Below are 18,132 nucleotides of genomic sequence, written 5' to 3'. Positions count from 1 at the left end.
CAGAGACCTCGCGAACAGCTTATCCGTGACATTGTCCTTGTCATCTTCGCCTCCCATAAACTGTTGGTTCGACATGATTAGTCACAGAGTGTCAACAGATTCTCGGAGTAGTAACGCTTACGGTATCACACTAATTTCTACGGCAGTAAGTAACAACTAACTTTAAAAATAGTTGTTCTCGGCACTATACTAAGCCGCAGTAAGCGGGGAGTAGTACTAGTACTAGTAGATCTACCTCCTGACTCTGAGTGCAAGTCTCCACCAGACATGATCATCATCCGCAGCCACAGGAACGATGAACCCCAAAGCCCCAGATATCCCTTGCGATGAAGTATAGAATCAGACATGGATGTCAGGGCAGTATCGTTGATTCAGGCCCGAGAGCGGCCCAAGGCCGAAGGCCGCGGGCCGCTCGAGGGCCGGAATCAACGATACCTGCCCTGACATCCATGTCTGATTGTATTTCACACTGCCACCCACGCAGGACAGCACAAGCGAAAGCCACAACGATCTCCTCAGCAGAACGTGCGCGTGCAAGCGCACCCGCAGCATGCTAGCAGCGCAAACAAAGCCACTGTACTGCACTAATCTACATAAATCGAACTTGAAATACATCAACTAGAAACACCGAGTGCCTGCCTGCCCAAGTTCTCAAGTCCTTTATGGCATTCGTTGCACAACAATGGCAGAAACTCACAAGCTGAAGTTCCACGTCCGTGCGCTCTCGGGCAAGCCGTCGAGCGCACGGCTGAAGTTTCGTTCTGAAGTAGGCTCCGTGCGCTCTCGAGTCTCGGGCAAGTCCTCGACCGCGCGCACGGTACGGCTGAAATTTCGTTCTGAAGTTTCGTTGTGAAGTTTCAGCTCACAAAGTTTTTGAAGTTCCAGCTCCGTGCGCTCTCGGCTCTCAGTTCTGAAGTTTCATGTCGACCAAGGTGAAGTTTCATCTTTTGTTGATTCAGGTCATCCCTCCTGAAGCTCACAAGCTGAGTCCTCCACGTCCCCAACCACCACCCCTAGGAGTACCTTCCTTTTATACATTCATCCCGTCGTGCTCAGTTTCACCTCCACACGCTCTCGGGACGTGCTGATTGGTCAAGGGCTGAATATACCCATGTGTGAATATACCCATGTGTGAATATACCCATGTGTGAATTCATTCATTCATGCCCTACCATGTGTGAATGAGTATATTCACACATGGTAGGAGGGCATGAATGATCACGTGATGGGGTGTACAGCGCGGTGCATGGTTGTAGACGTGGCTGGCAGGGCATGATCAGAGGTTCATGCCCAGCCTGTGACCGCTCTGATTGGGTCAAACCGTGGCAACGATCACGTGGCAAGTGTGAAAGGTTTGATCATGACAGATAGCCTGGTTCATCAGCAGCAGATCACTCACGGTGGCTTCGGCAAGCCGATCACATGCGACCAAAAAATGCCAGATAGAGCAGAGCTAGAGGTGCACATGCGGATATGACCGACCCACAGTAGCGATGATTTACATCCAGACTATTTTATCCATGCATGGTGAATTCTGTCAATCAATGAAATCGTCGCTCAGCTATATCGCTATTCACAGGCGGACAGTAACCACTTCTTTGAAGTAACCTGATTGAGTGAGGAGCTGAGTGAGTCGCCACAGCCCCGGAACATGGCAACACGACTTCTGCTGCTCAGCCATGCACTTGTTGTCTGGGGTTTACAGCTCAGCGTGTCAGCGGCCGACTCGCAACCACCGAACATCCTCTTCATTGTCGCTGACGACTTGGGTGAGTCTCAGTCGGCAGCAAAATAATGAAAACTTTTAAAAGTTACTTCCGGACGATCCTGGTGATCGTGAACCCAAAAGGGTCGAGGACACAGACATTGAAAGTGTTCCGAGACTCAGAGTAGGCGGACGTCTGCACTGCCACAGCGAAGTATGGCAGGGGTAATGATAACCGCATTCAGAGGAAAAAGTAAAATTGTGCAGGGAAATTTCTTCAGTTAGGAGCCAATGATAAGAAGCTGATGGAGCAGCTGCTAACGTATCTATCACTAGTATCAGTGGAATACCGAGCAAGCACAACACTGTGACAGCGATGCTGCAGGCCACGTCAAGTGCCTTGCATGGTAACATTTTTCTCCTATGCTCAGGATGCGTGACGTTAGTTATAGAGAGCTTAGCTATGCCTGTACCGAGCATAGTGTATTTGACAGATTGCACCCATCCTGTTCGGCAACAAAATAATTTGTCAGTAAAGCAGGATGAATACTATTCATGTGCATGTGTGACCACGCACCCCAGGCTCGGCATACGTGGCTTTATTTTTGAGAGAGCTCAGCTATGCATGTACTGTGGACAGTGTATCATTAGACTGTACTGGTTTCACCCGTCCAGCTTTAACGAAAAATTATTAATGTTCCTCTGCATATGCATGTGTTACCAACTTACCATGCATCCCAGGCTGGAATGATGTTGGCTGGCATGGCTCGGAAATCCTCACTCCCAATTTGGACGCGCTTGTGAAGGACGGTGTGCAGCTGGATCATTCCTATGTGCAGCCAATATGCTCACCGTACGTTTTAACCGGCAACCTTCAGAACGCTATACACATCCCTTGTGGCCTAACCGGCCTTTTGAGCATACAATGTAAACGTGGTAGGGCATAATTATACTGAGGAGTAAAGAGTCACTCGGCCAGTCTCCCATGTGCTCAGGCATGTGTACACAATGCCTAGACAATTCCGAGAACCATCAAAAACCAATACACTGATGTGTCGGTGCATGTGTTGGTGTCATCCCTACACTGGTAGCCGCCCTGAGAACCACCACCTGCTGTATATGACGCACCAGTGCATGCACTTCAATGGCACTCAATACTGTGACTGTGTGTGTGTGTGTGCGTGCTTGTCTGTGTGTCTCTGTGTGTGTCTGTCTGTCTGTGTCACAAGGCTGTGCTTGACCTTTTGTTTCCCCGGTGCCGTCTTTGCAGGACGCGTAGCTCCATCATGTCAGGAAAGTTTGTCAGTCACACTGGAATACAGGTAGGCCGCACTGTATGTACACATGTAGCCATAGGTGGACCATGTAACCGTAGATAGCTATGACTGTGTATAGCTATAGCCCTGCATTATACCAGCTTGAACTTTGTCGGACAGGTGAAGTGTGCAAATCATCAGAATTCGCCGTGCAAGCTGTAAGTTGTATGTGTAGTACTTCATGCATGTTATATTCCATGAAAGCAGTATGCAGGGCAGCAGACTCGGTAAGGTCATGTGATGTGTGCGTGTGTGTGTGTGAGTTTGTGGTAGAGCTTAATCCATTCCACCAAGCCATGCGGCCTGCCAACCAACATCACCACCATAGCGCAGCAGTTGAAGCAGTTGGGCTACGCTACGCACGCCGTGGGAAAGTAAGCACCCGTCGTCTTCACGGTTCTCAAGTCTCGCACAATAATACTATGGTCTAGGTTGATGGTCTCTATTGTAGATATCCATGTTCTAGTGGGATTGGCGGATCAAGTCTCTCTGGTGTCTGCAGCATAAATATCGGTCCACCAGGGAGGGCTGGGGAAGAGGACAGGGACATACTTGATATATTATAGAGAATAGTGGTATTGTATACACGTATGTGACCTTCAAACATCCTACAAACTAATGGGAATTGATAACACTGCACTACTGCAGCGTCAGTCTCATGATTTGCCCCCTCTTCCTCCTCCTCCTCCTCCCCCTCCCCCCCCCCCCCCCCCGCACCCCCTCTGCGGACTGCTGCACTGCTGGCTATTTGGGAAAGGACATGGATACGATCAAGGCGGCCCGAGGTAGCACTGTGTCTATCATTGGTCTCTGGTCACGTGGGCTCTACATGACTCTACATGACTCTACATGTCCAGGTGGCACCAGGGCTACTGCAAACCAGAGTACACACCGTCGCACCGCGGCTTTGACACGTTCTTTGGCTACTACACAGGCGCCGAGGAGTACTTCACTCATCTGCGAAGTGACCACGTTGGTAAGAGAGGGCCTGGGGCCCCCGGATAGTCTCTTCATGACAAGCCTGTTGAACTGCAGGCTAGCTAGGCTCGTGTCCTTGCACCTAATAACTCTCATCATTCGACTGCACTATGGTCCTGTTCTTGGCCCCTAATCCCGGCGCAGGCTAGAACAAGCAGCCACTATGGCAGTGCGTGAATTATGCTGTAACAACTGTGTCACACGGCTTTGTGTTATTTAACGTGTTATACGTCCAAATGATCGAGCATACCGTTTACCGTACACCTTCTCTACTTTAGGATATTTAGGATCACACCGATGCCACAATAAGTGTCACTGACGAGCTCACTTTGCTGCTAGGATGCAATACAATCGTGTGCAGGCAGGTGTGTGTGTGTGTGTTGTTGTTGTTGTTGTTGTTGTTGTTGTTGTTTAGTGGGTTGTACAGTGTAACATAGCGAGCAACCGACCAGAGCAGCCTTGTGTTACTGTTAGGCCATGCGGCGTGCATGTTAAAACTTCTCACTACCAATGCGTGCGCATGTGTTGCTATATCTGCACCTAACCTGTGTGGTCAGGAATGGCTGCACTGACTGTAGTGCTACATCATGGTGTAAGTGAGGCGCAGGTACTGTATGCCGGTGTAAGCTTCTCCGTTCTTGTGTGCGCTGCCGGCGTAGACAACAAGAGTTGGACGGCGCTGGACTTCCATCTTGACACACCGGATAACTATACAAACGTATTCAACATGAATGGAACGTACTCTGCAGTAAGTATGGAGAATGTTCATGTGTAATCATGAGTAGGCCATCATTCAAAGTCACAGTTTTGCGTGGAGTCACATCAACACACACTAATTTTCCACTCCATACTTGTACAATATATAGGAAATAGTGTCGTTCATGTAACATCTATGCAGAGTAAAGAATCATTCGGCCAGTCTCTCGGGACCCTGGCTTTTATAGTCAAAGAGTGAGTGCTTGCTATCACTCCCTGTTGGCTGGCAACGTCAAGTGGAGCAGCCGCAGTCATGCTAGAAAACCCAACCATACCCTGATATCCAACTACAAGTATTTACAAACCAGCCCTCTCTCCCCCAACAAGCACGCTGCCGGGTAAGACAAGGATTCTAGCATATGTAGCAGTGCATTACCGAGTTCATTGCACAGTATGCGTACGTGTGTGTGTGTGTGTGTGTGTGTGTGCGTGCGTGCGTGCGTGTGTGTGCATGGTCATTGCCTGACAAAGAAAGTGAAGGATGCCAGTATCTCGATGTACATGCACTGTTCTCTTTCTGTTGTCCTGTGTTCCTTCTCTGTTCTTTGCTTTTACACACAGTATGCCTTCACGGACCGTGCCATCAATATTATTGACAATCACGACAAGACCAAGCCATTGTATATCTATCTACCTTTTCAATCTGTACATGCTCCCCTGGAGGTACGGACTGTAAAATTTAAATACCACCGCCATACAGTGTGCATTTTTGGAGAGAAGTGTTTACATACAGTCAACTTCGCTAATAACGGCTGCGGATATAACGACAATAATTCGCGAATAAGGACAGAATTTCGATGCCCCGGGAAAAGTCCCATCCAACTGTAACACATGTCGTGTAATGAGACTTCGGGTGCAAGGACACTTCGCGAATAAGGACACTTGTCTGATGCCCCCACCGAGTGTCTGATGCCCCGCCGAGTGTTGATGCCCCGCCGAGTGTCTGATGCCCCACCGAGTGTCGTTATACGCAAAGTTGACTGTACATGTACCTGCTTGGGATGTGAGAACTGCCAGTAATACCAGTATGGATTGTATGGATTGTTGTACCATCAGGGATGTTGGCAGAATGTGTGTATGGATAACCATAATTATTGTGCAACAATACAATCACAAGTCTTTTTGTGTTTTTTTGTGTTTTTTCAATCCCTCAAACGTATCACTTACTGATATCTCCCCTGGTTGGTAACACCTCACATTGCGTAACCAATCACTGCTGTTCTTTTTATGACATGCTTTGTAGGTGCCGCCGCAGTATCCTGCAAAATATCCCAAGATCAACGACAAGAACCGCAAAACGTTCGCCGGCATGGTGTCAGCTTTGGACGAGGCAGTTGGCAATGTGACGTCGGCGTGGAAACGCAACGGTCTCTATGAGAACTCGGTCATCGTGTTCACCACTGATGTAAGTCTGTAAGTCTGTAGAACTGTGGCAAATACCCGTACACATGTCACGTTATCATCCACAGCATACTGCGCTATGAAGACACGCCTATCAGCTCTTGAACGCTGTCTGCTGTTTTGCCTCTGCCAAGAGTAGCTCATCCAGCATATGACAGCGTGAAATGCTTACCAGCCTACTGCGCTCAAACCCAATTGGTACTAGTCTTGTGATGGACAGCAGCTGCACGACCATGCAGCGGCGCTAATCTTTGCCTCTGGCTCTGGGGCTTCTGCAGTGTTGTTCTGGTGAACGTAGTCAGCCATGTCAGGCACACAGTGTTGTTAGGCCTGATTCTGCAGGACACTTTAGGCTCGATTGCTGTCACCGGTAGCCTAACTAGTGTATACCTGAATGTTTCGTACCAATGCACTGTACTGTACTGTACTGTACTGTACTGTACTGTAGTGATGCCAGGACAAGGTGTTGTTTCGAGTGCAGTTTCCCCCGGTGATTGTAATTTCGGACTGTTGCACTCTGCCGTTGCACTGCAGAATGGCGGTCTGGTCCACGCCGGGGGTAACAACTATCCGCTGCGAGGTCAGAAGTTCACACTGTGGGAAGGTGGCACGCGAGGCTCTGCATTTGTCTCCGGTCCCCTGCTGAACAAGACTGGCTATATCTATCCTGGGTATGTCTATCAATGCAGATGATGTCGCTAGTCGAATGCTGCACGTATGTGGTAGTACAGAGCGCACCGTGCATATCCCATTTCACTGCCCATCTTGGTTTTCGACGTTTCGTACTTGACTTAGATTGTGGAGGCAACCAATGATTGCAACTAGAGAATGGGAAATAGGCATTGGCGACGATCGCTATATCAAACTCACTGAATTTTAAAAGATGCATCCAGCACCCCTTGCCTCTGGAGCCAGAATTCATTATTAGATGCCCACTACCTTTAAAATTCTGTATCATTCTTCGTGTTATTGTGGTCGTTGTAGGTTGGTTCATGTCGTCGACTGGTACCCAACTCTGGTTGAAGTTGCTGGAGGAGACGTTAGCAGTAAGGCATGTCTTCACGTGCATGGGAAGATACAATGTTGTTTGTTCAGGGATCATTGTTCGCACCAGAATAAATTGGCATCTGTTGCGAGGTGCAACCATATCTCAATAAATGCGGTCATCGAGTTGCCCGCATCTCAGCTGAACGTGGGCAGGATTTGTTCTAAGTTCACTTTGTACAATGATGGCTGCACTGTCGTTTGCACTAACGTTAAATTAACCTGTTTGCTGTAGGTTTGGATGTGGATGGATACCCAATGTGGTCTCACTTTTCCAACAACCTGACATCCCCGCGTACCAGCTTTCCCTACCTGATTCACAATGAGTCACGGACGTTCGTGATCCGCGTTGACAACTGGAAGCTAATGGTCGGTGTTGAGAACACGACGCAAGGTACGCTCAGTCGTGTGAACTGCTGGTGTTAGTCTACTTCAACTTTCAAAGCTGGTGTATCATGCAATGTGATGTGTTAGCTGGACGATGTACAGCTGTAATGTCCTATTTGTTTACTATTACCGTGACATGACTGCACCTGCGCCCGCCATGCATGCATGTGCATGTGTCTGGGGTTCAGAGGCTTGTACTGCTACTCATAGTCTGATACCAAGAATACATGAAACCCAGCGCACACACCTGCCGTATGACTATGTCACGTACGAACTGGATCACACCATAGTTGATAGATATAAGCAGCCGGAGGTAGCACACATGTAGTCCTGCTTGCACGCATTGCACTACTGAAATGATGTGGTCCAGGAATTATTTGCGGTGCACATAACAGTAGACACCCTTAGCAAACAACGTTACGTTGTAACGGTATTACTGTAAGGGGGGGGGGGATACCGTGATTTGGGCTCGACCTTTAGCAAGATGCACGCTATTTTTAGTACACTGTTGCCACGAGAAAAGCTTTTACTTAGCGTGGTACAACCATTTATGTCACCATATACGCGATACAAGGTGAAATGCGTATGGACTATGCAAAATTTGGCCAAAAAACGTACCGTTGGTCACAACGATAAATCAGCCCCCATAACGTTTCTACGCTGCAGCTTCAATGCTATTTGGGTAATCAAGGTACGAGTACCGTAAAAAATAGCGTTACCGTTGTTTGCTAAGGAGTAAGGGTGTCTATTATCCTCTTCGAACTGCACTGCACACGCTGGCCTTTATGTACTACCGGTATTGCTGTTACTTCATATACGTGTACATGTACAATACTACTAAACAGCCTGACGTTGGTGTCCCCTCTCCTGTTTTTGCATGCCGCATTGTCATGAACATCCCGATGGCGATGATACATCAGGTGGGTGGTTTCCGCCGCCGGGTGTTGCTACTCCTGTGGATGCGGCACTCCATGGCAAGGACGACTACAGTTCGGAACTAGAAGACACCGTGGCCCAGCAGCTGCAGGGTGACCTTGACAAGAAGCCTAAACCACAACCCGTCTATCTATTCAACTTGGAAGGTGTGTGACGGTGTGCTTTTTTTTAAATTGATCATGTCTGATACGCCATGTTCAGTTAGGTATTACGGGGCGAGAAGAACACTCGACTACTCGGCGGTACTAAGAACTAAGAAGAGGAATAGAAACGAATGGAATTACCATTGTGACGACTAGAGCTGAGGTTGTTATCTGCATGGTGCACTGTCACAGCATCCCGATGACACGCCTGCAAGTTAGCATTCGTTTCACAGTACGTTGCAGGTGAGGGTTGATAGAGAAAATGACAACATCGCAGCAGCCTCAGCATAGATGCACCGCGACGCCTATCAGAGGGGGCATGCTATGGCTGTGTGTTGGAACCCAATGCTAATGTGGGCACGTTCCATGTGCACCATTCTTGCCATGCAGATGATCCGACAGAACATAACGACCTGGCGCAGAGCAATCCAGAGCAGGTGTCGGTGATGATGCAACACCTGACGGAGATGCTGCAGCCGTACACGCCGGACGCATGTGCACAGGTCAAGGACTCGCCCAAGAGCAACCCGGCCAACTTTCACAATGCCTACTCTACTGGGTGGTGCTGATCAGGGAGAGTAGTAAAACATCATAATTTCACTACTCCCTGGTGCCGATGTCTAACACTTTACACAGCATATTATCTAGCTGTAGGCACACCGGTATGCCATTTACTCCCCAGGTTAACGTGTGACTGCCATTGACTATTCGACTTTCACATTTGTGGTCTCCACCGGAGACCCTGGTGGCTAGAACATACACTCGTTACAACTTAGAAATGCCACAGATGTACTGATAGCTGTAGGTAGCTATAGTATTATGATGCCTCACAAACTGCAGATGGAGGCTTGTTCAACAAATTATCAATTCTGAATATGCTTGGCGGAGGGACCAGAGCAAGAAAAGGAAAGCAGTAGCAAGGTTAGAAGACGATCCCCATCCCAGCCCAAGTATTTCTTCTACGCAGCCAAGTCATCATCACGGGGTCAAATTCAAAGATGACACGTTGGCATTGCGCGGTTAGCGTTGAAACGGTACAAAATACACACACGCAGTGGACTACTATCAGATATAATATATACAAGATCTAGAGTTACAGATAGTTTGTACAGTTGAGGACGAGGCATTACAACTAACACACACGCACAGCATGGCGGTAATGCAGGTAGGGACTGGGACTGGGACTGGGACTGGGACTGGGACGGGTAATTACAGTAGGTACTGGCTAATCCAGGCTTTAAAAACTTCAGACTAATAAAAAAAAGAAGAAGAAAAGACTTCTACACAGTTTCAGGAGGTCAAGGCTGACTTCGTTCTCTTCAAGTGCTCGCGCAAGTCATCCCTGCACGCGAAATACAGACACAACCAAAACAGAAGGTGACTGAGACAGAGCGCCAAAGGAATCGGGGCTTATACCCACACTCACTCACAGCTACAGTCCATTCATAAATTAATGATGGGCCCTGACTCTGGCGAGCTCCCGTATTTGGCGATTTTTCGTGATTTCATCGTACACAGTGCAGTGCTGCGAAATTTGAAGTTTGAAGAAGGGTCCAAAAAGGGTACCTGGACTGGGGTTCGAACCGCACAATGCACTGCACTGGTACAGGCGGGGTCAAACGGCCTGGATTTTATGGTTTTCCCAATTCAGTGCTTTTGGGGCAAAACCTGGCCGAAATCCTATTCTTGGTATGGCTTGCTTTTTGGACAAAAAGATTTCAGAAACATAATTGGAAGAGGATTCCATATGGGACTGCAGAAAAAAATTCTAAAAAAACTCAAAGTTTGACCCATTTATGGCCAAATGCTAGAAGTACATCTTTTTCTGAATGAACTGTAGATGGCCTACCCATTTTTTTTAATGATATAAAAGTCTGCCCACCCCGAGAGTCAGATGGCCAGTATACTATCACTACTTGTACTTTGTTGGCACAGCTACTGAACATGACATAATAACAAACCCCACATCGATCAACAAAGAACACCCTCACCCTACACCATATTCACATGCTGATTTAAAAGTTCAGTGTGGCCATATGTACTACACTGTACTGTGCAATGCAACATCAGAAGATGTTCTGCTGGCCCAGCCAGTCCGTCCAGGTGGGGAATCCTGCATGCGAGCGTGGCAGACACTTCCCCGTATGGAGGAGAACAACAAGTCAGCCACACTGATCCCTGTGTGATTATGTGTATGGGTGTAGCGCACGCGGGGACTTACGTCAGGCCACCGCAGCCGATGGACGTAAAGAAATTGATGCAGAAGCGCGTGTACTTGGGGTTGTCGCGTGGCATGAGTCCCTCGAAGTACGGTGACAGAAACCTGAACATCATGAGACCAAACACAGCGCATGCAAAACAGTAATATGTTTGACTTCTGTAGTCATGGGATACAGAGAATGCAAAGACCAAGGGCACTGTGCTGACAGCATGGAAGCAAAGTACAGCACAGCAGAAAACAGTTACGCGTCTAAGGCCGTAAGGGCAAGTTTGCACGAATATTTCCATGCCAGGATGAGTCAGTTACATTGCCATGCACAGACAAGCCTTGCTATGTGTTTTGCCCTTCGAATTTCTTGTATCTTCATGCAGTTTTCTTGACAAACCTGTTTGCTTATTATCTTGAAACGCAGTGCAGGGATGGAACGGTGATGTGTCACAAGAGATTGCTAGCCAGGTGCTGTGCTGGATTTGAGCCGTCACACCTGTCCACAACGATCACATTGTGGGATCAGTTTGTCCATGCATCTTAGCCTACGAGGCTGTCCAAGTGCAGAGTCATACTAATTTCAACACAGACTGGCAAGTGCAGAGTCATACTAATTTCAACACAGACTGGCAAGTGCACACTGTCGTGCCAACCAAGTATGGATTCAATAATTTTGCACCGAGTACAATGTACATATCCATGGCCAAGTACACGTCCATAACCTAAAACAACGAAGTCATTTGGCTTGCGACTTACGGATCTTTGAGGCGAGTGTTGAGCTTGGGCAGTCCCATGTATTCTGAAAGCTCCTGGAAGAGAATCTTGACAAAGATACGACTGGAGGACGTGGTTTCGTCCTCATTGAGATGAATGCACTCAATAACACTCCAGGGGCACGCGTCCTTGTAGAGCATCCAGGAGAACATGCGTGCCACGTTGCGCAGCTTCTTGGTCTCCAGACGGTGAATGACCTCGTACTGCCGTCCACAAACACAGACACACACGCACAAGCACACACACACACAGGGGCAAGGTTACGAAGCAAAACTTGTTCAAATACGAGCAAAGCCACAAAAGGGCACAGTAAGCATAGCAGCAGCACCTCATTTCCAGCTGGGACAAATTCTAAACTCTTTGTACAAATCAAACGGCATGTCCACCTTGTCTGTTCAGTATCAGCAAAGGAAATTGTCACCTACCTGCTCCTTGAATAGCTCAACAAACGATGCCTGGAACTCTTTCTTCAGCAAGCACAGGCGCTCAGCTAGCTGCCCAAAGAACTTCTCGTATGTGCGGCCGATGGCACAGCATTCAAGTACCATAGTACAGAGCGGCTTCTCCATACCGGGCTTCACCTCCAGCTTCATCAGCTTGTGGGCGCACTCCTCAAAGGTCAAACTAGACTGGATGGTCAGGTAGATAGTTCGCCGGAAAGCGACCACATTCGTGTCGGTCATGTCCTGGATGTCCAGGTTTTCTGGACCGTCAGCACCGCCGCGGCCCTCACCATCCTCGCCGTCCTCGTCTTCATTCTCTGACGAGTCATCATCCGAGCCGGAGTCCTCGTCGTCCGAATCACCGATTATTTCTGCAATCAATCAAAAGCAGAAGAGAGAGAGAGAGAGAGAGAGAGAGAGAGAGAGAGAGAGAGAGAGAGAGAGAGAGAGAGAGAGAGAGAGAGAGAGAGAGAGAGAGAGAGAGAGAGAGAGAGAGAGAGAGAGAGAGAGAGAGAGAGAGAGAGAGAGAGAGAGAGAGAGAGAGCAAGCACTACTCAGACTCTTCACTGGCAATAGCCTGGTGATGCATGGGTAACTGTGTGTGTTTGCAGATTCTGACAGGTGACCACGCAAACACTAGGAAAGTACAGAACATCACAAGTACCGGTAGGCCAGGTACAGATGATCCGCTACTCCAGCAACACCACCAGGTGCATCATCACCACTACATGTACCAACACCAGCAGCAGCACTAGCACCAGCACCAGCACCAGCATCAGGCGCGTGCGCCGGTGTCTTCAAGGGGGGGGGGGGGGGTTCCGGGCACCCAGGAACCCATACGGGGCACGTGCCTGAGCATAGTACAGTTCTGGCCAGAGAAATCCAACGTCATGAATAAAGTAGCACTGCGTTAGAGTTCACAGACAGTGTGTCTAGTGCAAGGACTGTGTAGCGCCCGGTGCTATTTTATTCATGAGGTTGGATTTCTTTGGCCAGTACTGTACCACTAACTCATTCCAGCTTATAATGACAGTTGTCATGCAAGAATAAACACAAGGGGGCTGTCCTCTACACAGCTGACGCCACTGGTTTCGGTCACTTACCATCCTTTATTGCTTTGTAGCGCTGCTCATTCGTCTCGTACTCGGGGTCAAACTTGAACACATCTACAAAGGCAAGCATACCCAAGACAAACACACATCGAAGAGGACATACACAAATGAGAAGATAGAAGCCGGCCACGAATCGCAAGCATGTCATATTGATAGTATCAACCTTCTAAAAACAACTAGCCAACAGCAAGCAATGCAGTGCTATGAGAGTACATTGCAGGAATAACGGGGAACAAGACCAAAAGCAGCAGTGACAGCAGCAGCAGCAGCAGCAGCAGCAGCAGCAGCAGCAGCAGCAGCAGCAACAACAACAACAACAACAACAACAACAACAACAGTCTCTTATTGGCGATGGTGCCATCGTGAGAATAAAGAATTCAAGAATTCAACAACAACAACAACAACAACAACAGCAACAAAGGCTAAGGCTGCAACCACACTAGGTACAAAATCACGTACAAACGGCATTACAGTAGAAATCGTCATGCCGACGCGTGCGAAATGCAAAATGCCCTTTGTAGGTTTTCAGCAACTGGCGCACCCCTGTAGAAAGCCACGTTTGTCATTTTCGCGCTCCTTCTGCTGTGTACAACTTTGCTTTTGTACCGGGTCATCGTACATAGCATCAGCACCAGCATTGTTTTTGAATTTCCCGGTCTTTTCCAGCGCATGGCACACGCTTTGGTACGGCAACGTCACGTGCTGGTCGCGTGAAATCGTCATCTATGCAGACCGAAAAGTGTAGTGTGGTTGAGTACCGACTTGTACTGAGATATGCATGACAATTTGTACTGTGATTTTTACGTAGTGTGGTTGCGGCCTAACCCGGGGATAACTGCATATTCATGTTCGCGTGAAAACGTCATCTATGCAGACCGAAAAGTGTAGTGTGGTTGAGTACCGACTTGTACTGAGATATGCATGAAAATTTGTACTGTGATTTTTACGTAGTGTGGTTGCGGCCTAACCCGGGGATAACTGCATATTCATGTGATAGTAGAGAGGTTCCGCATAACGTAATTACGTTAGTAAAAAACGTAGTCGATCTACGGAAAGTCTTACATAAACTGCATGCGCATCTGGGTTCCGCCATACGGAGTTTTCAAATCACGTAGCTGCCCTTGGCAACTCCGAACGCGGCAGTGTACGACCAGATCGACCTGGGGAGAGAGTCATAAATTTGTACCCCAATCCACTTACGGACCAGCTACGTTATCAGAGCCCTATCTACGTACTCTCCGTAGACAACTTTCCGTAAGTGGAGTGCAAACTCGCGAATTCACGGGTTTTTCCCGCCCACTAACGTAAAGTAGCTCAACTTTACGTAGTGCGGAACCTCTCTAGTGCCATTAGCAAGTTGGCAAGGAACAGCGCCAGCACGCAAGCATTCACACACACCCACACCCACACCCACACCCACCCACACCCACACCCACACACGGTGCATTCACACCACTGTAACCACTACAGCAATTCGTAGTAGCACGTAGGATAGTGGTGTAGTGTTCAGCAGCGATGCAGATGGCGACAACGTACCCAGTAAAGATTCTTGATCACCAGCATCCTCCAGCTCGATCAAATGCGTTGTCTGGTCGTCTTCTTCGACCAGATTCAGCTCAGGAAGAACGTCGGGATGGTCCTAAGGTGCACACACATCGCACAGAGACAGTGGCGGCGGGCAGAAGGTACACCAAGTACAGGTTACTTAGAGGGTCAAAGCAACAAGAGCACAGCAAGGGCATATTCCATACTACAGCTCACTGACCCTATATGCACGAAGTGTTAGAAACAAGCTTGTAAAATATGTACAGTACACACAATACCAGCAGCAGCAGCAGCAGCAGATACTCATCATTGCCACATAAAGACAGTAGGCCAGCAGTGAGTGGTAGCATCTAGGGAGACAACACTGATGAGAGGAATGCAACGACCGCGTGGGTTTCGTTCCAGCCAGTCCATTCTAGTCGCCCCTGGGGCAAGGCTGATTTATACACTCTCACACACAGCATCAGAGCACCCCGCCGATATATACATGTATGTAGTACTCTCACACACAGCATCAGAGCAAGGCCGATATATATACATGTACACAGTACTCTCACATACGGCACAACAGGTCTGGGCGTGCTTGGGATCAGTAGGTCAAGGTGGCGATCGTGATGGTTACTCGCATAGGCCAAGGATCGAAACTCGGAATTTCAAAACAGCTTCCCCTCTTTCTTGTGTAGACCAAGGATACATGATTTTTGTTATGCATAATACATGTACAAGGTCAACAACGCCAACTTACTTTGAAGTGATCTTTCCGAACGGCAAACATAACCTCGATCATGTATTGAACACGTTTCTCCAACTGTCCCTCGTTCAGAATAGCACGCAGACGCTCAAAGATCCCTACATTCATGCATACACAAACACACAACCACGCGCATGCACACACACACGCACACACATACACACACACATACACACACACATACACACACACACACACACACACACACACACACACACACACACACACAGAGGCAGAACAAATAAATGCCATGCCAGACCAGCAGAGGGACACAAATCAACATGGCATGGCACAGGGCCATCTCAGCACCGCTCGTAAACTTGCCAAGCAACGAAAGCAAAAGCAAAGAAACCAAGATTCGCGTTGCTGCAGGATACGCCTCAGAATTTTGCCAAAAAACTCACCAACAATGCCACGCTTGCAGACATCAGTTAGTTTCGCACCGACCTCCTTCAGCAAGCCAATCTGCAAGAAAAGAATACGAACACGACACCGTATTACAGTACGTCCAGGATCTTCCTAACCGTTCAACTGCCTCAACTGTTCAAGGCAGTGTAGTATCATGGCTACGACCCCACCGAAACATCACTGAAACACTACACCACGGCACGGTGGTTCCTTACCGCCACTTCAACACTGTCATCAGTAGCACGCTCCAAGAGCAAAGTCAGAATCTCCAGAACACTGATCTCATGTGCCTGGGCAGGGAACACAAGCAAAAAGGAGACGAAATAGCAAAAAGTCCTCCAGAGGATAGGGTGGTGTTACTGGTGTAGCAATTCTTGTAAATGGCCATTGCTTCAGCTACGCACAGAAACACGGTATGTTTATATCCAAGGTACTATAGCTTGAAAGTTCTACGTCACAGCCAACCCAGAGTCATGACAATGCGGACTTTCGCATCCATTTGGATCCGATTTTCGCATGGATCCATACACTCTTGGGCGGTTTTCCTTCAGTAGGGTGACAGATGTGCGGGTAGTAACTGGCCCGCGCCCTTCCAGTCGTGGACCCACTCCCGGTAGAGAAAAAAAATCACATCTGCATCCGATACGAGTGGCCTACCCACCATACACTGACCGTACTTGGCGATGGGCAGAGTGGATCCAATTTTACCCAGAAGTCGTTATTTGTTGACTTCTGGCGTCATCACTTTCAAGCCCTACTAGTACATGTCCATTACACTGTTCTGCTTCAATGTTGAACACACTAGTCGAGGATGAAGAAGAGCATCAAGATTGAAAGATCGACCATAGTTAGTTGTATGACAGTATCAGATGGCCATACTTACAACATTCTGGTTGACAAGATGGCCAATGAAGCGTGCTGACGATAGACAGAGTACCTGTCAAGCATGCAAGCAGACACACGCACGCCGGTAATCAACTGCATGATGTACATGATGTAGACATACACACGGGACTTGGCGCAATCACCCCTCTGCTCATGTCTGAATTCACTGTACTGGACAGCTGGTTATTCAGCATGGTCTTGAACAGTGAGTGGCCTAGGTTTCTGAAGCAAAAAGGCTATCACAGTATCAGCCAGGGTTGGTACAGCACTGTAGTTACAGGTAGGGGAAAGAAGATCTTACAACCGACGATGTCACTCACGTGAACACCAGCCACCACCACCACCACCACTACTACTACTACTAGTACTAACTGACTAGCATCAGTGCCAGTCTCATCGTCCATTCTTCTACAGTCCATTTCAAAACTATAGACGCGTACCTAGGCAAAAACCGTTATGCCAGCATCTATACCACATAAAATCTGTGATCACTTTGTGCAGAAATTTTTCCAAATTGGGCGTCTGTTATCCAATCCTTTAGAAACTATATGAGAGTAATTGTGGAGCGGTTCTGAGCAATATTCCGAAAACTATTCTCAAAAAGTTCCAGCCAAATTTGAAATATTTCAAAAACCCTACGCGTCTATAGTTTTGAAATGCACTGTAGGTCACATTTACACATAGAGGGCTAGTGGGCTACAACCACACACACTTACGTGCACGCGCACGTACACACACACACATGCTGTCACATAATTATACACACATACATGTACACACACACACACACACACACACACACACACACACACACACACACACAAATGCACACACACACGTACGCACACACGCACGCACACACGCACACGCACACACACACACACACACACACACACACACATACAACGAGCCATGCTGACCTTGTCGTTCCGTCGGAAAGAGCGTCTAAACTGAAGGACAAGACGCCGCAGAGTCAGCTCACCGACCTGTGGTAGCTGCAGAATAAAAAAAAACACAACACAAAAACGGTGGACACCATCGAAGAAGTTCAACTTCGTAGTTTATACACATGGTAAAGTCACAAAACATACAGAAGCTTCAATAGTACACGAGTTCCTGGACATGTAACAGGTGTAACAAGGCAGCAAGAATACGCTGTGGTCGCATGACAGTGCAAAACTCACAACAAATACTTGCTGCACCAGCATTGATATTTGAGATGAAGCTAAAAAAACGTTCACACAGCACCATCACACAACGCAGCTCTCTACCTTGCTGTTGATGATAGCGATCAGCGCTGCGTAGACGTGCGTGAAAGACGGCGACGCAGATTGGGCTT

General features: G+C 48.1%; 2 protein-coding genes and 1 long non-coding RNA gene across 5 annotated transcripts in view; 2 read left to right on the top strand and 1 right to left on the bottom strand.

The window, feature by feature from the left end:
* Positions 1-1,425: 1,425 nt before the first annotated feature.
* On the top strand, positions 1,426-9,363 carry LOC135804807 (arylsulfatase B-like). Of its 3 annotated transcripts, XM_065318765.1 has the most exons (13): positions 1,428-1,769; positions 2,447-2,558; positions 2,976-3,027; positions 3,295-3,395; positions 3,879-3,997; positions 4,659-4,747; positions 5,317-5,418; positions 5,999-6,160; positions 6,691-6,827; positions 7,141-7,202; positions 7,436-7,594; positions 8,508-8,669; positions 9,057-9,363. In XM_065318765.1, the coding sequence occupies exons 1-13, from the start codon at positions 1,652-1,654 to the stop codon at positions 9,233-9,235; spliced, it is 1,554 nt and encodes a 517-aa protein (XP_065174837.1). In that variant the 5' UTR covers positions 1,428-1,651; the 3' UTR covers positions 9,236-9,363. The 3 variants fall into 3 exon arrangements, with proteins under 3 accessions (XP_065174838.1, XP_065174837.1, XP_065174839.1); XM_065318766.1 differs by lacking the exon at positions 2,447-2,558 and having other exon boundaries at positions 1,426-1,769; positions 2,935-3,027; XM_065318767.1 differs by lacking the exon at positions 2,447-2,558 and having other exon boundaries at positions 1,640-1,769.
* Positions 9,364-9,507: 144 nt separating this feature from the next.
* The window catches only part of LOC135804802 (pre-mRNA-splicing factor CWC22 homolog), a 13,959-nt gene continuing 5,334 nt past the window's right edge, over positions 9,508-18,132 (bottom strand). The window contains exons 9-20 of the mRNA XM_065318760.1: positions 18,065-18,132; positions 17,714-17,788; positions 16,792-16,845; positions 16,124-16,198; positions 15,905-15,965; positions 15,495-15,598; positions 14,741-14,843; positions 13,196-13,258; positions 12,075-12,463; positions 11,632-11,852; positions 10,888-10,989; positions 9,508-10,008 (exon numbers count right to left, since the gene is read on the bottom strand). The exon at positions 18,065-18,132 is cut by the window's right edge and continues 26 nt beyond it. Of these exons, the coding sequence (XP_065174832.1) occupies positions 9,957-10,008; positions 10,888-10,989; positions 11,632-11,852; positions 12,075-12,463; positions 13,196-13,258; positions 14,741-14,843; positions 15,495-15,598; positions 15,905-15,965; positions 16,124-16,198; positions 16,792-16,845; positions 17,714-17,788; positions 18,065-18,132 (1,367 nt within the window). The 3' untranslated portion in view covers positions 9,508-9,956. The remainder of the gene's footprint in view (positions 10,009-10,887; positions 10,990-11,631; positions 11,853-12,074; positions 12,464-13,195; positions 13,259-14,740; positions 14,844-15,494; positions 15,599-15,904; positions 15,966-16,123; positions 16,199-16,791; positions 16,846-17,713; positions 17,789-18,064) is intronic.
* The window catches only part of LOC135804821 (uncharacterized), a 187,022-nt gene continuing 186,097 nt past the window's right edge, over positions 17,208-18,132 (top strand). The window contains exon 1 of the long non-coding RNA XR_010551088.1: positions 17,208-17,460. This is a non-coding gene — a long non-coding RNA (uncharacterized LOC135804821). The remainder of the gene's footprint in view (positions 17,461-18,132) is intronic.

The sequence above is a fragment of the Sycon ciliatum genome, chromosome 1, assembly GCF_964019385.1.
Source record: "Sycon ciliatum chromosome 1, ocSycCili1.1, whole genome shotgun sequence".
NCBI lineage: Eukaryota > Metazoa > Porifera > Calcarea > Leucosolenida > Sycettidae > Sycon > Sycon ciliatum.
Note: the sequence above shows the minus strand (reverse complement) of the source record. Positions and strands in the feature narration are given on the sequence as shown.